Genomic DNA, 15,000 nt, shown 5'->3' with positions numbered 1-15,000 from the left:
AGTCATGCCAGTCAGCAGTGCTGCTGCCTGCACAAAGCTATCAATTATTGCTGCAATTATTTGTCTAGTTGGATACTCAAAATGTCATGTGAAAAAGATGATTACACATTCTGCCGAGCCTTGCCGTGTGTAATCAAATGAAGCAAGCCCTTGTTAAACATGGCGCTGCAGTGAGCCGTCCTTCAGCTGCATCTCAGCCCGTGGCCAGAGAAGGTGCAGCTTCCACACTGCAGCATCAAACACACACATAAACACACACAGACATGCGTCTTAATGTCTTTGTGAGGACCTTTTACTGACATAATTATTGACACAGCTTTAAATTAATGTTATACCTACAGCTAAATCTGACCATAACCGTAAACAGAGTAACCAAAAGGAAATCTTTCTCACTCTTTGACTTTCTAAAATTGTGTAAAAGTGCAGTTTTCCACATTTGGCTGGTCCCCACAAGGAAAACTGCACTTTTACAAAATTTTAGAATGTGAAAGAGTAAAGAAAAAAAAAAGTTAAAAAAAACAACAACAAATAAACAAACAAACAAAAAAAAAACACCCCAAAACTGGCACATATTCCAATCCTTGTAGAGATACTCAGTATCCACCCTACCCTATGGACGGACACACACACATGCGCACAGCTTGGAATGATTACAATGATTTCTTTATTGATTTTAAAACTTTATGCATATTGATAATTGATATAGCTAACAATATAACTAATTAAGAAGCAATAGAATAAATGAATCAGGATTGTGTGTGAATAGGAGCAGACTGTCCCTCAACTGTTAACAAGAAACAGCCATCACAATTTCACTGATGCAAAATTGTGTAAAATAGCCTTTGCATGATAATAGAAAAATGTATACTAGGTTAAACCTTTGCAGGTGGCAGCAATTAACAGTAATTTCTGCAGATTGTAATGATCCATAATTTACCGTCCATTGCTGGCCTTCACATCAACTCCCTGATATAATGTCCTGCGCAGACTTGATTTGGCGTGGAGCTTTCAGCTGTTGGTCTTTAGTTCGATTGTCAGGAGGCAGTCGTGGGTGGCAGAACCATTTGAGCTGCACTGTGCTGTTATTTCCCTTTGCTCAATGCCACCTCTGTCTGTGTATCTAGAGTGTCCTTCAAGATTGCGTTGAATATTCTTGATCAGGTGTAATGCCATCTGGGGCAAAATCAGTTCTGTACCTTGAGCAATTATACTGTGTATGTTGAGTTAGAAAATATCTGGTGTTAAATATCTTATAATGCTTCTCAGTTTACCACGGTCATTCATTTTAGTCACATGTTCACTCTCTGGATGCAGAGTTTTAGTGCTCTGTATGTACGTTCCTCCGCAAAAAAAAGGGGCCAAGATGTGGATGAAACGATGACAGCACAAAAAGAGTACAGGAGTGTCTGGAAGAGGCTGTATGCCACTGTGCCGAGCCTTCCTGAACCGCCCTCATTTGTGTGCATTAACAGGATTATCCCACAAGCCCTCGGTGGCTCCGGCCTGCCTCCCTTCCACACTGCGGGCTCGCCTTGTTACATGCTTTGCTGGCTATTGAAGACTTCAGAGAAACCCCCTCTGAGGAAAACAAAGGAAGAGATGAAAGAGGGTGCGCTGCCTGTTTGGCTCCGTTCTACACTTCTCTCTCTCCATCTACCATTCTTTTGACCGCACTCTCTCATTCTCTCTCCCGGGATGGGGAGAAAACTGTGTATGATAGCAGTTTAAAGACCTCTGGCTTAGGAGGAGAATTCAGTCCATCTCCCATGTCCATTTTTTTCTCTTTGTTGTTGGGCATGTGTTTTCCCTATTATGTGGATAACTTTTTTCTGACTATCTGACCCTGCACTTTTGGGAGCAGGATAGAAAGCAGTGCAGGAAAAACATCCTCAACTGAAAGTGGTACTTTTAGTGGTGCTAATTTGCAGTGTGCAAACTATTACTCATTACCCTTTGATTAAATATCCAATCCTTTGCTATTTGTCAGTAAACCAAGCAGGCCTTTTTGTCTGCGGGCATGTAGACTAACTAAACCTCTGCTTGTTTTCATTGGATCTGTAATTGGTGTCTGCACGACTTTATATTTTATTTTGGTAACTATGTAATAATTAATGCGCAAAATCATAAGTTTGTAAGGTAAAAAGGGTCTTTTTAACAAAGAGAGGTGATGATACACGCTGTCCTTTTCTTTATAGCGTGCTTTTTACCCTCATAATTTGACAGTAGAAGACAAGTTCTTTGTGGATATGTGTTTTTGACTGAGAGAGCTTTAATATTACAAGAGAAAGTAAAAAGCATGGTAAGAAAGAAGACATCAGTAGACCACCATTTTCACTATTTAAAACCAATCAGCAGTCTATGGCATGCATCTGCTTTCAATTTTAAAACACCCAATAACTGTCCATGTTTTCATCTAGACTTAAAAAATACGTTGGTTTAGGCTACATTTAAATAACAAATAAATTATCAGCCCAAAGTACCACTGAAAGAGAATTATAGTTTTAAATATTCTCTTGTTGTCACAACTATCTCCTATGTCAGTGTGTGTGTCCTCTGAATAGGCTGTTGTCTATTTTAGTCTTTTATATATGTAGCTTATTTCAGAATACTATTTTATGTTAGATTGTAGACATATGTCACAGGAGGAAAATATGGTAGTATACTACCTCCCAATGACTTGGAAAGGCACTTACATGGTTCCACTTTAGTTCACGGGCAGTGCTAAGCCATTAATGCTCTGTTATTCTTACTTTCTCTAGTTCCTCCCTAACCTTCAATGGAACTGCTACTGTAGTGTTTATATATTGTGTTTGTACCTCACTCCTGCTTATTTCTGTACATGAATGAAAGACTGCACTCAGCTGAGAAGGCGGTATTGTTTGCTTTTACAGCCCTGCTGCTGAGCAGCTGTGTGAGTAGAAATGCCTGCGCGCAGTGCAGACGTAGGCAGGCTTGAATTCCCCACTGTGCTCTAAGACCATGATAACCCTTACTAGGGAGTCTTCTGCTGCACTGTCCTCACTTTGTTTGGACTTTCTGAAAAGCTGGGCTCTATTGGGCCTTGGCCTGTGGTGCTGTTTGGGAGCATGTTTTTAATAAGGACCGTGTTTACTGCTACGTAATACTTTCATTAGATGGCGGGGCAGCTGCTGTGGGGGGCGTTTGTACTGGCGGCCGTGCTGGGGCCTGAGGTCTGGACTAGAGAGGAGGGAGACTTCATGAATGATTAAGTGCAAATCGGCAGTGCCTCTTTCTGCCCAGAGAAAGCCAGGGGGATGATGAGGGAGTGGGAGTATGCAGAAAGGAGCTCCAATTATGTTCAGCTTCGTAACATTTCACTTTTGAACTTTCTAAAACCTGTGGCCCTTTAATCATTTTAATGGACTACAGAAAGAATTTGCCCTCTGGTCTAACAGGATTTTTTGTTTATATTTATTTAGATTTTTTTTTTTAGGTTGTATTTCAGTGTGCAGAAATAGTTATTTCAACAAATTTAGCTATAATTCCCATCTTCAGTGTCTCACAGGGTGGACTAATTGCAATCTCTGTCTCTGTGTCTTAAAGGTAAAGATGAGCCCAGCAGCTACACCTGTACAACCTGCAAGCAACCATTCAACAGCGCCTGGTTCCTGCTGCAGCATGCCCAGAACACTCATGGCTTCCGCATCTACCTGGAGAGTGAACGTGGGAGTCCCCTCACACCTCGAGTTGGTGCCCCTTCTGGGATGGGTGCCGATCATGCCTCCCAACCTCCCTTACATGGCATTCACCTGCCTGAAGGCAGCCCCTTCAACTTGCTCCGGATTCCCAACTCTGGACGTGATGGTCCCCCTCTCCGGGAGGGGCGTTTTCCGCCTACCCCTCCACTCTTTAGCCCACCACCCCGCCATCACCTGGACCCCCATCGCATGGAGCACCTGAGCCCAGAGGAGTTGGCCCTTGCCACCCACCACCCGAGTGCCTTTGACAGGGTGCTGCGCCTCAACCCCATGCCCCTGGATCCCCCTGCTATGGACTTTTCTCGCAGGCTCAGAGAGCTGGCTGGCAACACCTCAGGGTCAACTCCCCCCCACTCACCCAACCGGCCCAGCCCCATGCAAAGGCTTCTGCAACCATTCCAATCAGGATCCAAGCCACCGTTCCTGTCCACCCCTCCACTTCCATCCATGCAGTCCCCCTCTGGCTCCCAATCTACTCCAACACCACTGCCCCAACAGCCAAACACACCCATGAAGACCAAGGCATGTGAATTCTGTGGGAAAACCTTCAAGTTCCAGAGTAATCTTATTGTGCATCGGCGCAGCCACACAGGCGAGAAACCCTATAAGTGCCACCTCTGTGACCATGCTTGCACCCAGGCCAGCAAACTGAAACGGCACATGAAGACACACATGCAGAAAACCTCACCCACAACAGTCAAATCTGATGATGGCCTCTCCACAGCAAGCTCCCCTGAACCTGGGACTAGTGAACTAGTGGGGAGTGCCAGTAATGCCCTCAAGTCTGTGGTAGCCAAGTTCAAAAGTGAGAATGACCGCTTGATTCCAGAGAATGGAGAGGAAGAAGAGGAAGAGGAAGAAGAAGAAGAGGAGGAGGAAGAGGAAGAGGAGGAGGAAGAAGGAGAGGAAGAAGAGGAGCTGGAACGAGAAGGGACTCGTAACAACTTTCATTTCGGCTTGAACCTGGAAGCCACAAGACACCATGAAAACAATGGTGGACGCCTAGGTTTGGCTGAGGATGGAATCCCACGCTCTTTACCTGAAGTGATGCAGGGCATGGGCCTGGCAGCCAGCATGCAACACTACAGTGAGGCCTTCCACCAACATAAACGAGGAGTGCTCAACTCTGACAGCAATGCTCACAGAGACATCTGTGATGAGGACTCAGCAATGGAGTCAGACCGTGTGCAGGAAGGTTCAACTATCAATGGCAGGGGCTCATCTCCCAATGAGTCGGCCTCTGTGGGCCTGTCCAAGAAGCTCCTGTTGGGCAGCCCCAGTTCCCTCAGCCCTCTTTCAAAACGCATCAAGCTGGAGAAGGACTTCGACCTTCCCACGCCAACCATCCCCAACACTGAGAATGTTTATTCCCAGTGGTTGGCTGGCTATGCTGCTTCACGGCAGCTCAAGGACCCCTTTTTGAATTTTGGGGATTCCAGACAATCGCCTTTTGCCTCATCTTCAGAGCACTCCTCAGAGAATGGCAGTCTGCGCTTCTCTACACCCCCAGGAGAACTTGACGGCGGTGTCTCTGGCCGCAGTGGTACAGGTAGTGGGGGAAGCACGCCGCACCTAGGTCCCGGTCGGCCTAGCTCAAAAGATGGCAGACGTAGTGATACTTGTGAATTCTGTGGCAAAGTGTTTAAAAACTGCAGCAACCTGACAGTGCATCGGCGTAGTCACACAGGTGAGCGACCCTACAAGTGTGAACTCTGCAACTATGCCTGTGCCCAAAGCAGCAAGCTTACACGGCACATGAAAACACATGGGCAGGTGGGAAAGGACGTTTACAAATGTGAAATTTGTCAGATGCCTTTCAGTGTGTACAGCACCCTGGAGAAACACATGAAAAAATGGCACAGTGATCGCGCCTTGAACAACGAAATTAAAACTGAATAGTGATGGTGAGCGGAGGCACACTTGCAGCAAACCTCCTCAAATCCCACCCTTGTAGATTTTCCCTGTTTGGCTAGTCCAGTGGAAGCTAAGACAACGTGCTTGGCACCACCAGCACACCCTTCTTCATTTACCGTTGAATGCATGTTCTGTATCGGGGCAATACTATTGCATTGACGCAAACTTCGAGCCTTTCTCTTGTGCAATAATTTACATGTTGTGTATTTTTTCTTTTACTTTCCCTTTTTTGATAATTAGACAGCATGCATGATATGTTTTGGCTATTTAAAAAAAAAAAAAAAAGAATTGTCCCTGGCTGGTTAGTTGTTGAGTAAATGTGTTGCTGTTTTCTTGTTCTGTTTTTTATTCAAAAAATGAGAAGAGAAAAAAGCAACCATGCTGCATACATTCTGTAAAACATATCATGTACAGTTTTGTGTTGTAACATGGAGGACAACCATTTATTGCTTAACCCTCTTCGGAGGAGCTGGGAATCGCACTTAAACAAATCTTTCTAAAAGATATTCTGTCCACATAGGGTTAAAATATTAATTGGCCCCTATTATGGAACATAAAGTATTGACAGCCTTTGAATTTCTTTAAAAACAAAAACAAAAACAAGGAGTCATCAAAATTTGAATTTGTACTATCATTTGGTAAAACAAACAAAAAGAGTGCCTTCGATCTTGAAACTGCATTGGTTAATCTTCTTACCTGCTCTAAGCTTGGAATCTCAGCCAGATATTGGAAATGGATTTATTTGATTCACTTGTGGTTCTTGCATCAAGTACCTGACTTTGACACTGTCTACATGGAAATGATGATAATCAAAAAGCTAAAAGCTAATTTGTAGTTAATCATCATTAGCTACCTATAACACATGCACTCGTCAATTATAGTATTTTTTATTGTGCATGGTATGTCCAGTATTGTGTTGGATTGAACCATGTTTACTCTCCAGTTAAGGGTACTGTCCTCGGTGGTACAGGTTTTTAATCCACAGTCATAAGCTTTCTCATAGTTTGTGAAGGTTCTGTTCTCTGTAGCAAGCAGTCTAATGCGTGTATCGGGTTGTATGAACATCCACTGCATAGGTACACTTTGCAGCCTATAATATGTCATGCAGTGTTTTTGAACATAATTTTGAAGAATATTTTCATCGGTCAGTGATGATTAACTATGAATTGCTAACAGGTTAGAATCATGGTCCCCAAACAAATTTCTCTAGCACTGACTGGAGTACTTATGCCTGTGTTCGTTAAATTATAAAGAGGGGAGAGGGAATGATCAGGATACATAACTTTTGCGTGAAATATATGTTTGGGAGGACTGTTTTTTTTGTTGCTAAGTTAAACATCTACCCACTTTTGACAACCATGTTTTCAGTCTTTAGAAAGCACTTGACACTCGGCCCCTTCAGTCTGTGTCTGACGCTCTGATTGGTGGGATAGTGGTTGAGTATAAATTATGACTGCTTGCATAGACAGTAAAGTGCACTGTTAAAGTTTCCCAGTTTACAGGTATTAACATGAGGGAAAACTTCTTTTAAGTTTAAAAAATGTGTCATTGTTGAACATTATGAAGCCAACTCTTTACCCAGTCCAGCACCCACTTATTGAAAGTCCAACTCCAATAAAATGTACATGCTTCGGGGCATAGACCTTCTGTCAAACAATGGACTATGAAAACTTGCTGCTTTCACTGCAAGAAGATTTTTTTTGTACAAAAACTTTTTTTTAAAAAAATATGAATATAAAGCATTTTTAAATAATTAGCAAATCATTTTTTAGGGAACCTGTATTTAAGTTTGATGTTGTTTCTCTTTCCTCTTTGTCTTGGTGGTGTTCAAGAATTGATCACAATATATATAGAATGGGAAAAAAAATCTGTGATTTTCTGTTTATTTCTTTTTTTTTTTCTCCACCGTGGCTCTTCATAGCTCTTCAGGTCAAACATAACTTGCATTGGGGAAAGGTTTAAGATTATATATAAATATATAATAGAGAACTTAAATATAGGAAAATGCACACTCATGGTCAATTCCTATGCTAAAACACATTTATGACCTACTTTCTTCTGTATTTCTAGAATGGTATTTGAATTAAATGTTCACCTAGTGTAGGCACTATAGTATTTATATTGAGGCTTGTATTTTTAACTGTTGCTTGTTCTCTCAAAAGGTATTATTGTACCTTTTTTGGTAGTGGTAAAAACAACATGCTGCCACGGTATATTTTTTTAATTTGGCAGGATAATATAGTACGAATTATTTGTATGTTTAAAAATTACATTAAAAAATCAATAAAAAAAAACTAAAAGTATGTGGCATTGTATAAAGGAGGCCATCTAATGGTTTCCCTGAGGAGTCTTTTGAGAAGGTCCACACTAGCTAAAACAGGTGGTTGTACATATCTTTTTTCGGTTCTTTTTTTAGACTCTCCTCTTCTGCTGCCATTCTGTATGCAGTAATGCAAGCTGATGTTGGGTTCTTCTGTAGTGTGCTTCTCTGTCTTCTCACCTGAATACATTCCAGTATCATAAAGAGAACAAATGTCATATGCAGTAAATTATCCGTACAGAAATGAACATCATTTAAATAAATGAATTAAAAATAATCAATGTTTTGCAGGTTTTGTTTCATTGCCAAATACTATGGTGCTTTATATTTAGATTGGGATGACTTTCGTATGCAAAGCATATTTAAAAATGAAATGGAACTAATGGAAAAGCCCGCTTGAGTTCATACTTTTTTGTAAATGGCAATGCGAAATATTTTGTTATCAGCCTTTTCTATTCCTGTTCTGAAAGCTGTTGTTGTAACTTGAACTTGAACTTTATCTTTTACAATGGGAGTCACTATTTATTATTACTTAAATGCTCTGTTCAAAACAGAGACATGGAATGGATCTTTTTTTGTTTTCTTTTTAAATTTTTGTTATTATTGTTTTCCTTTAAAAATGACCAAAGGTCATTTACAACTTTTGCTTTTTTTGTTATATTTGTTTCTGGTCTATGTTGAGTTTTATTGGAGAAACCACTGTCTGTGTTTTCTGGCAGTTGTCTGCATTATCCTGTTCACACACCCATTTTGTCCCTTTATTGAAACCAATTAATAAAAAACAAAAAATCAAAGTATTACATTGTGGTACGATTTTATTGGACTAAAACAACAACAACAACAACAACAACAACAACAAAACAAAACAAAAAACAACAACAACAAAAAAACAAACAAAAAAATATAATTGTATATATTAATGTGACACACACAGAGAGAGAGAGCGAGAGCACAGTGATAGAACAGGTAGTAAGAGTAAACCTTATCCAGGTTTGCTTTATACTTAAGGTGGGTCATATCACACTTCCTTCACCCTCAGATAAAAAGAGCAGTTTAGTCAGACTTTTCTTGCTGTCTCTCTCAGTCCAGATACACACATGTTGCATCATTTTAAAATTACATAGAGAGTCCATTGTGCTCTGAATAAAAACATTTGTTGATTTGAGATAAAGGTAATGAAAGCATGTCTAATATAATATTCACCATTAAAAATGGACGTTTGTTGAATGAAATGTTGGTACCAAGCCTCTCCAGTGCTTCAAATTGTTTGTTTTTCCTCAAAGTCCATGCTCATTCAAATCAGACATTCATTCAAAACATGAAAGTATTTGAATTCTACTCCATACACAAGTAAAGTTCATTTGTATTTAGGTTCTATTGTGTTTTGTTGTGTAGGTGAGACTTGAAGCTCATCCCTTCCCAAGCAGCACCATTTTATTCCTCCATCTAGCAGCTCTATCCATTTTTACCTTGTTCAACCTATATACCTCTCTACACAGATATGGAAGAAACAAATCAGTAGTATTTTCCTCTATTTGAAATAATTTAGCAGACTTAGAAACTCTTGAGTCACCAGGCTCTCATCATGTTTACTGGGATTCAATATTGTGTTTATGTGAGGAGCTGAACACATTTGTCACAGTTAAAAAATAACCCCATATCCCCAGAAAATGGACTTAGTTTTTTCTTATTTCAGTGTTTTATTGTATAGAATTCTCCAGTCACTTGGAAAAAAAAAATGAATGCTGTGGGTTGAGGATTCTTTTCTGTGTGTCTGTGTAGAACTGGCCTAGAAGTGTAGTTATAGGTAAAATAAAAATCAGAAGTCATCCTGGATAACCCTCTTTATGGTCTGCAGAATGCTCTTTCTAATGGATTTGTCCCATACAGGATAAGACTGCTGACAAGAAATTTACATTTTATTGTTTATTGTTGCATTTTATTATGTAGTGTTTGTGGTACAGACTACACATTAATGCTCTATTACAAGGGCCTGAAATGGTCATGCTTCATTTCCACTATGGCAGTCATTTCTGGCTTTGTTCAATTCATTCTGCGGTGTAGGAAGGTGCATAGGGCAAGAGCACAAAGTAAATGCATCTTAATGGACACTGACCGCTGAGTTAAAGTTAAAATGCACTTGTGCTCTGTTGGACATTTACAGTACAGTTAGTGAACTAGGCATTAACCATGCATTACCAATGATTGCACTCTTTTATAAGAGTTCACTCTCACATGAAACTTTGACTCGTACTTTCCAGGTTAGTAGGATTAAAGCCAGGAGTGTCCAAACTTTTCTTGTTGGGGGCCAGATGGAGCAAATAATTACACCAAAGAAATAAATAACAGTCTTGATTGCCACCATCACATTGCTTATTAATTTAAGCAAATAGCTTACTAAATGAGGAGTCTTAAGCACTTGTTGTCCGCTGTGTGCTTGATTAGTGTTGTGTAAATAAAGATTCACAGATTTCACTCATTAGATACATTTTAGTACAGCAAGCTAATCTTCAAACCCAGTGAAAAAAAACATTTATTCAGCATGCTTCAGTCTTCAGAATTCACATTCTATTTTATTTTTTTGTCTTTGTTTTGTCCTGTCACATCCTGCCAAACAGCTTGGTAACATTAAAGGTATATTATAGACTGTTCAAATATAACCACAGCTTTGAGTATTTCCTCCAAATCCACAGCACCAAAACTCTGTTTAGGGCAGTTGTCACGTATCGAGGTTGAGCGAGAAGCAAGTGCAGATAATGACATTTATTTAAACAAATGTACTATGAGACAAAGACACTAAGACAACTTGGTATAACACTGTGGCATGAAACAAAACACCGAGACATAAACGACAAGAGTCTAGGACAACAAAAGACAAGCAAACAGTGCAGACAAGGACATACATACATACATACATACATACATACATACACATATATATATATATATATATATATATATATATATATATATATATATATATATATATATATATGTATATATACACATACACACACACACGCTCATTAACAAAACGTGAGTCAGGTGCAGGTGGTCATGTGACAGCTAGTGCAGTGCAGTGGCTGATGGGAAGTGGAGTCCAGAGTTTCTTGATACATGACAGAACCCTCCCCCAAGGGCGCTACTCCCGGAGCGCCCAAAATTATACGTCCTCCATCTGGTGGTCCTGGCCCCCTGGGCAAAATGTCCCCAGCAGAACCAGGAGGCCGAGCGGCTTCCACAACGGCACAGGGAGGCTGAGATACTTCCTCAGCTGAACATGAAAGTGGGGCGACGTCCTCGTCGGCGCAGGGAGGCGGAGCGGCGACCTCGGCCGACCAGGGAGGCGGAGCGGCGACCTCGGCCGACCAGGGAGGCGGAGCGGCGGCCTCGGCCGACCAGGGAGGCGGAGCGGCGGCCTCGGCCGAACAGGGAGGCTGAGCGGCGGCCTCGGCCGAACAGGGAGGCTGAGCGACGTCCACGGCTGAACAGGGAGGCTGAGCGACTTTGAGGTAGCTGAACAGTGGGGAATCCTTGAGTCCGGTAGGAGATGGAGCGACGTCTCTCACGGAACGTGGAGCCAGAGCGACGTTCTCCACTGAACATGAAGGCTGAGCGAAATCCATAATAGGGGAGAGAGGGTGGGAGTTGGTATCTGCCCTGACCACAGACTCCTCCTCCTGTCGGCGTGGCATGGCGTAGTCCTTTATGAACGCCGGGTATGGCCTGGTGCATGGTCTGCCTGGCTGCGGCAGGCCTAGCATGCGGTTATTCTGAGCGAGTAGTTCATCTGTCCTTCTTCCCTGCTCCAAGAGACCTCTATACCACTCCGCATATGCTGCAAACCAGGCATCCATCTTGGTGATCTGCTGCTTCTGATAAAGGGTCTTTCGTCCTGTCACGTATCGAGGTTGAGCCAGAAGAAAGTGCAGATAATGACATTTATTTAAACAAACGTACTATGAGACAAAGACACTAAGACAACTTGGTATAACACTATGGCATGAAACAAAACACCGAGACATAAACGACAAGAGTCTAGGACAACAAAAGACAAGCAAACAGTGCAGACAAGGACTATATATACACAGGAGTGCTCATTAACAAAACGTGAGTCAGGTGCAGGTGGTCATGTGACAGCTAGTGCAGTGCAGTGGCTGATGGGAAGTGGAGTCCAGAGTTTCTTGATACATGACAGAACCCTCCCCCAAGGGCGCTACTCCCGGAGCGCCCAAAATTATACGTCCTCCATCTGGTGGTCCTGGCCCCCTGGGCAAAATGTCCCAGCAGAACCAGGAGGCCGAGCGGCTTCCACAACGGCACAGGGAGGCCGAGATACTTCCTCAGCTGAACATGAAAGTGGGGCGACGTCCTCGTCGGCGCAGGGAGGCGGAGCGGCGACCTCGGCCGACCAGGGAGGCGGAGCGGCGACCTCGGCCGACCAGGGAGGCGGAGCGGCGGCCTCGGCCGAACAGGGAGGCTGAGCGGCGGCCTCGGCCGAACAGGGAGGCTGAGCGGCGGCCTCGGCCGAACAGGGAGGCTGAGCGGCGGCCTCGGCCGAACAGGGAGGCTGAGCGACGTCCACGGCTGAACAGGGAGGCTGAGCGACTTTGAGGTAGCTGAACAGTGGGGAATCCTTGAGTCCGGTAGGAGATGGAGCGACGTCTCTCACGGAACGTGGAGCCAGAGCGACGTTCTCCACTGAACATGAAGGCTGAGCGAAATCCATAATAGGGGAGAGAGGGTGGGAGTTGGTATCTGCCCTGACCACAGACTCCTCCTCCTGTCGGCGTGGCATGGCGTAGTCCTTTATGAACGCCGGGTATGGCCTGGTGCATGGTCTGCCTGGCTGCGGCCTCCCCCAAGGGCATGATACATGACAGCATTACACCTAAATGCTAGGTGCTTCCTGAATTGACAAGCAAGTAGAGACACCTCCATGACTGGTTGAATGTTGGAGATCCACAACATTTTTTAAAATGTATTTTTACCTGTTTACATAAATTGGGGTGTCAGAGAGCAGAGTTTGTCAATATTTTTAATAATAACTACTGAAATGCAAGGAAAAATCTGCAAAATATTGCTGATTTTTTTTTTTTTAAAATACTGTCCTCACCTTTAATATGGGTTAACATTTGGACCAGGGGAAAGACTTGTAACTTTTGTAACAGTATACTAACTGAAATTTTATTTTGAAAATAATTTTTCTGGCATTTCAAAAACATTGCACATGGGCTGTAGATTAGACACCATTCGGTCAAGTGTCATTTTGGCCTTCTTGCCCCAATAAGCATTTGAGATAACATCTTGTTATTCCCACTTATGTTGCTCCATTACCTGTAACTTTTTTTCTTGTGAATTGTCAGCAGTCTCAGGAAGCCTATAGGGATGGACACCTGTTTTGTGAATGGGGGTCGATGAGTGCCTGCAACTTTGGCTCCTACTCCGATCTCATTAAAGGAGGAATCATTCACTTCACTGTTCTGTTTCCCCCTCAAGTGCAGGACAATAGATAGATAGTTAGGAGCAGCCATGTGTGCTCCATGATTAGATTTGTGTGGGATAATTAATCACAAATGGTGCAAAGGAGGGGAAATGCACAAGGCAGCAGCATAGTTTGAATATGAGTGCTTTAATAAGCTAAGTGATTGATCCCAGGTGAACACTTTGTTGTGGAGATTGCAATGCCCTTTAGGTTTGAATAAACAGTCTGAAACGTGTGCGTGTGCGCACACACACACACACACACACACACACACTTGCATAAAGAATTATTTTGAAAATAGGGAACTGATTTCTGCTTAACTTACACACACTTTCTCTCTCGCAACACTTGGACACACTTCTTGCAGGGTAAACTTGGGTTATCAGGTATCCAAGGTGGAAGTTCATTATCTTATCAGAGTTTTATAGTATTGCATGGTCATTTCTGTTGGCCTCTGTGATAAACTCACACCACTCCTCCTTTCACTCTGTCTTTCACAGGATTTGGTGTGACAGAATAATAAGTGGTCTTGCTTTAGTCCAGGCTGTTAACAGAGGTGAAGAGTCTAAAGTCTATAGATAGACAAGGACAAGGCTGGAATGTAAGGTGTGGACAACTGAGATAAAGTTCAGACTATGGAGATTGTAGGGTGAGGGGAGGGTGCGTATGTGTGTGTTTGCTGAAGATTGGGGGAGGGATACTGCCCTAGTTTAGAGTTTAAAGTTCAGCGAGTCAGGACTGTTGCCTGAGAAGACAGAGCTCTCACTTCTTTGCTCTGTCCTCCAAACTTTAACTAGCCACTGGTGGAAAAACCTAATTCTAGCATTGATGGTGTGTGTGTAGGTCTGATTTGGCTATAGTGGTATTGGGTACTGGGAGTTTTAAGGAAAGTATTATCTGTTTACTCCTACTACAATAGATTGTGTTGTGGTTGTGATAGTTTAGAATTTCTCAAACAGGCATCATTACACACACTCTCACACTCTCTGCTAAGCCTGTCTGTGGCCACTGCTAACATGTGTCGCTCCTGCTCAGCTGAGGAAAGGACATGGGGCAACCTGGGTTAATTGCTGCTGCGGAGCCGAACCAGCAGGGTCACCTTCGCTATGGAAAAGTGGAGAAAAAACAGGTAATCATAGAGGACAGCTAAAGTTGAGCCACAGAGGTTTTTCAGCCCAGTTGATAATGGCTGCAGGGGGGAGAGGGAGAGGAGCAGCATGACCACGTCTCAGCTAGGGAATGCAGGCTGCATGTTATGTCTGATACACACACTGTTTTGTGTTAAGGTGACCCCCATGCACTTTGTCTGCAGCCTCAGACTGTTTTGGCACTTGCTCTCCGGTGTATGCACACACACACACACACACACACACACACACACACACACAAACACACACACAAACACACACACAAACAAGCACAAATGAAAGAATACACTAAAAATGCGCCGTGAGCATTTTTCCTGTCCTGTAACAAATTCCAAAAGGGCATTGCATCTTTATTTTATAACTTCAAGGTCTTTTCCCTCTCTCTGTCCTTTTCTCCTCCACCCTCAGTCAGTC

At 42.7% G+C, this 15,000-nt stretch overlaps 1 protein-coding gene across 1 annotated transcript in view; it reads left to right on the top strand.

The window, feature by feature from the left end:
* bcl11aa (BCL11 transcription factor A a) overlaps positions 1-5,896 on the top strand; it is a 44,310-nt gene extending 38,414 nt beyond the window's left edge. The window contains exon 3 of the mRNA XM_053621483.1: positions 3,565-5,896. Coding sequence (XP_053477458.1) covers positions 3,565-5,618 — 2,054 coding nt within the window. The 3' untranslated portion in view covers positions 5,619-5,896. The remainder of the gene's footprint in view (positions 1-3,564) is intronic.
* Positions 5,897-15,000: the final 9,104 nt, after the last annotated feature.

Source organism: Ictalurus furcatus, chromosome 3 (assembly GCF_023375685.1).
Source record: "Ictalurus furcatus strain D&B chromosome 3, Billie_1.0, whole genome shotgun sequence".
Lineage (NCBI taxonomy): Eukaryota > Metazoa > Chordata > Actinopteri > Siluriformes > Ictaluridae > Ictalurus > Ictalurus furcatus.
The sequence above is the reverse complement of the archived record's forward strand: the minus strand, read 5'-3'. Positions and strand labels throughout refer to the sequence as shown.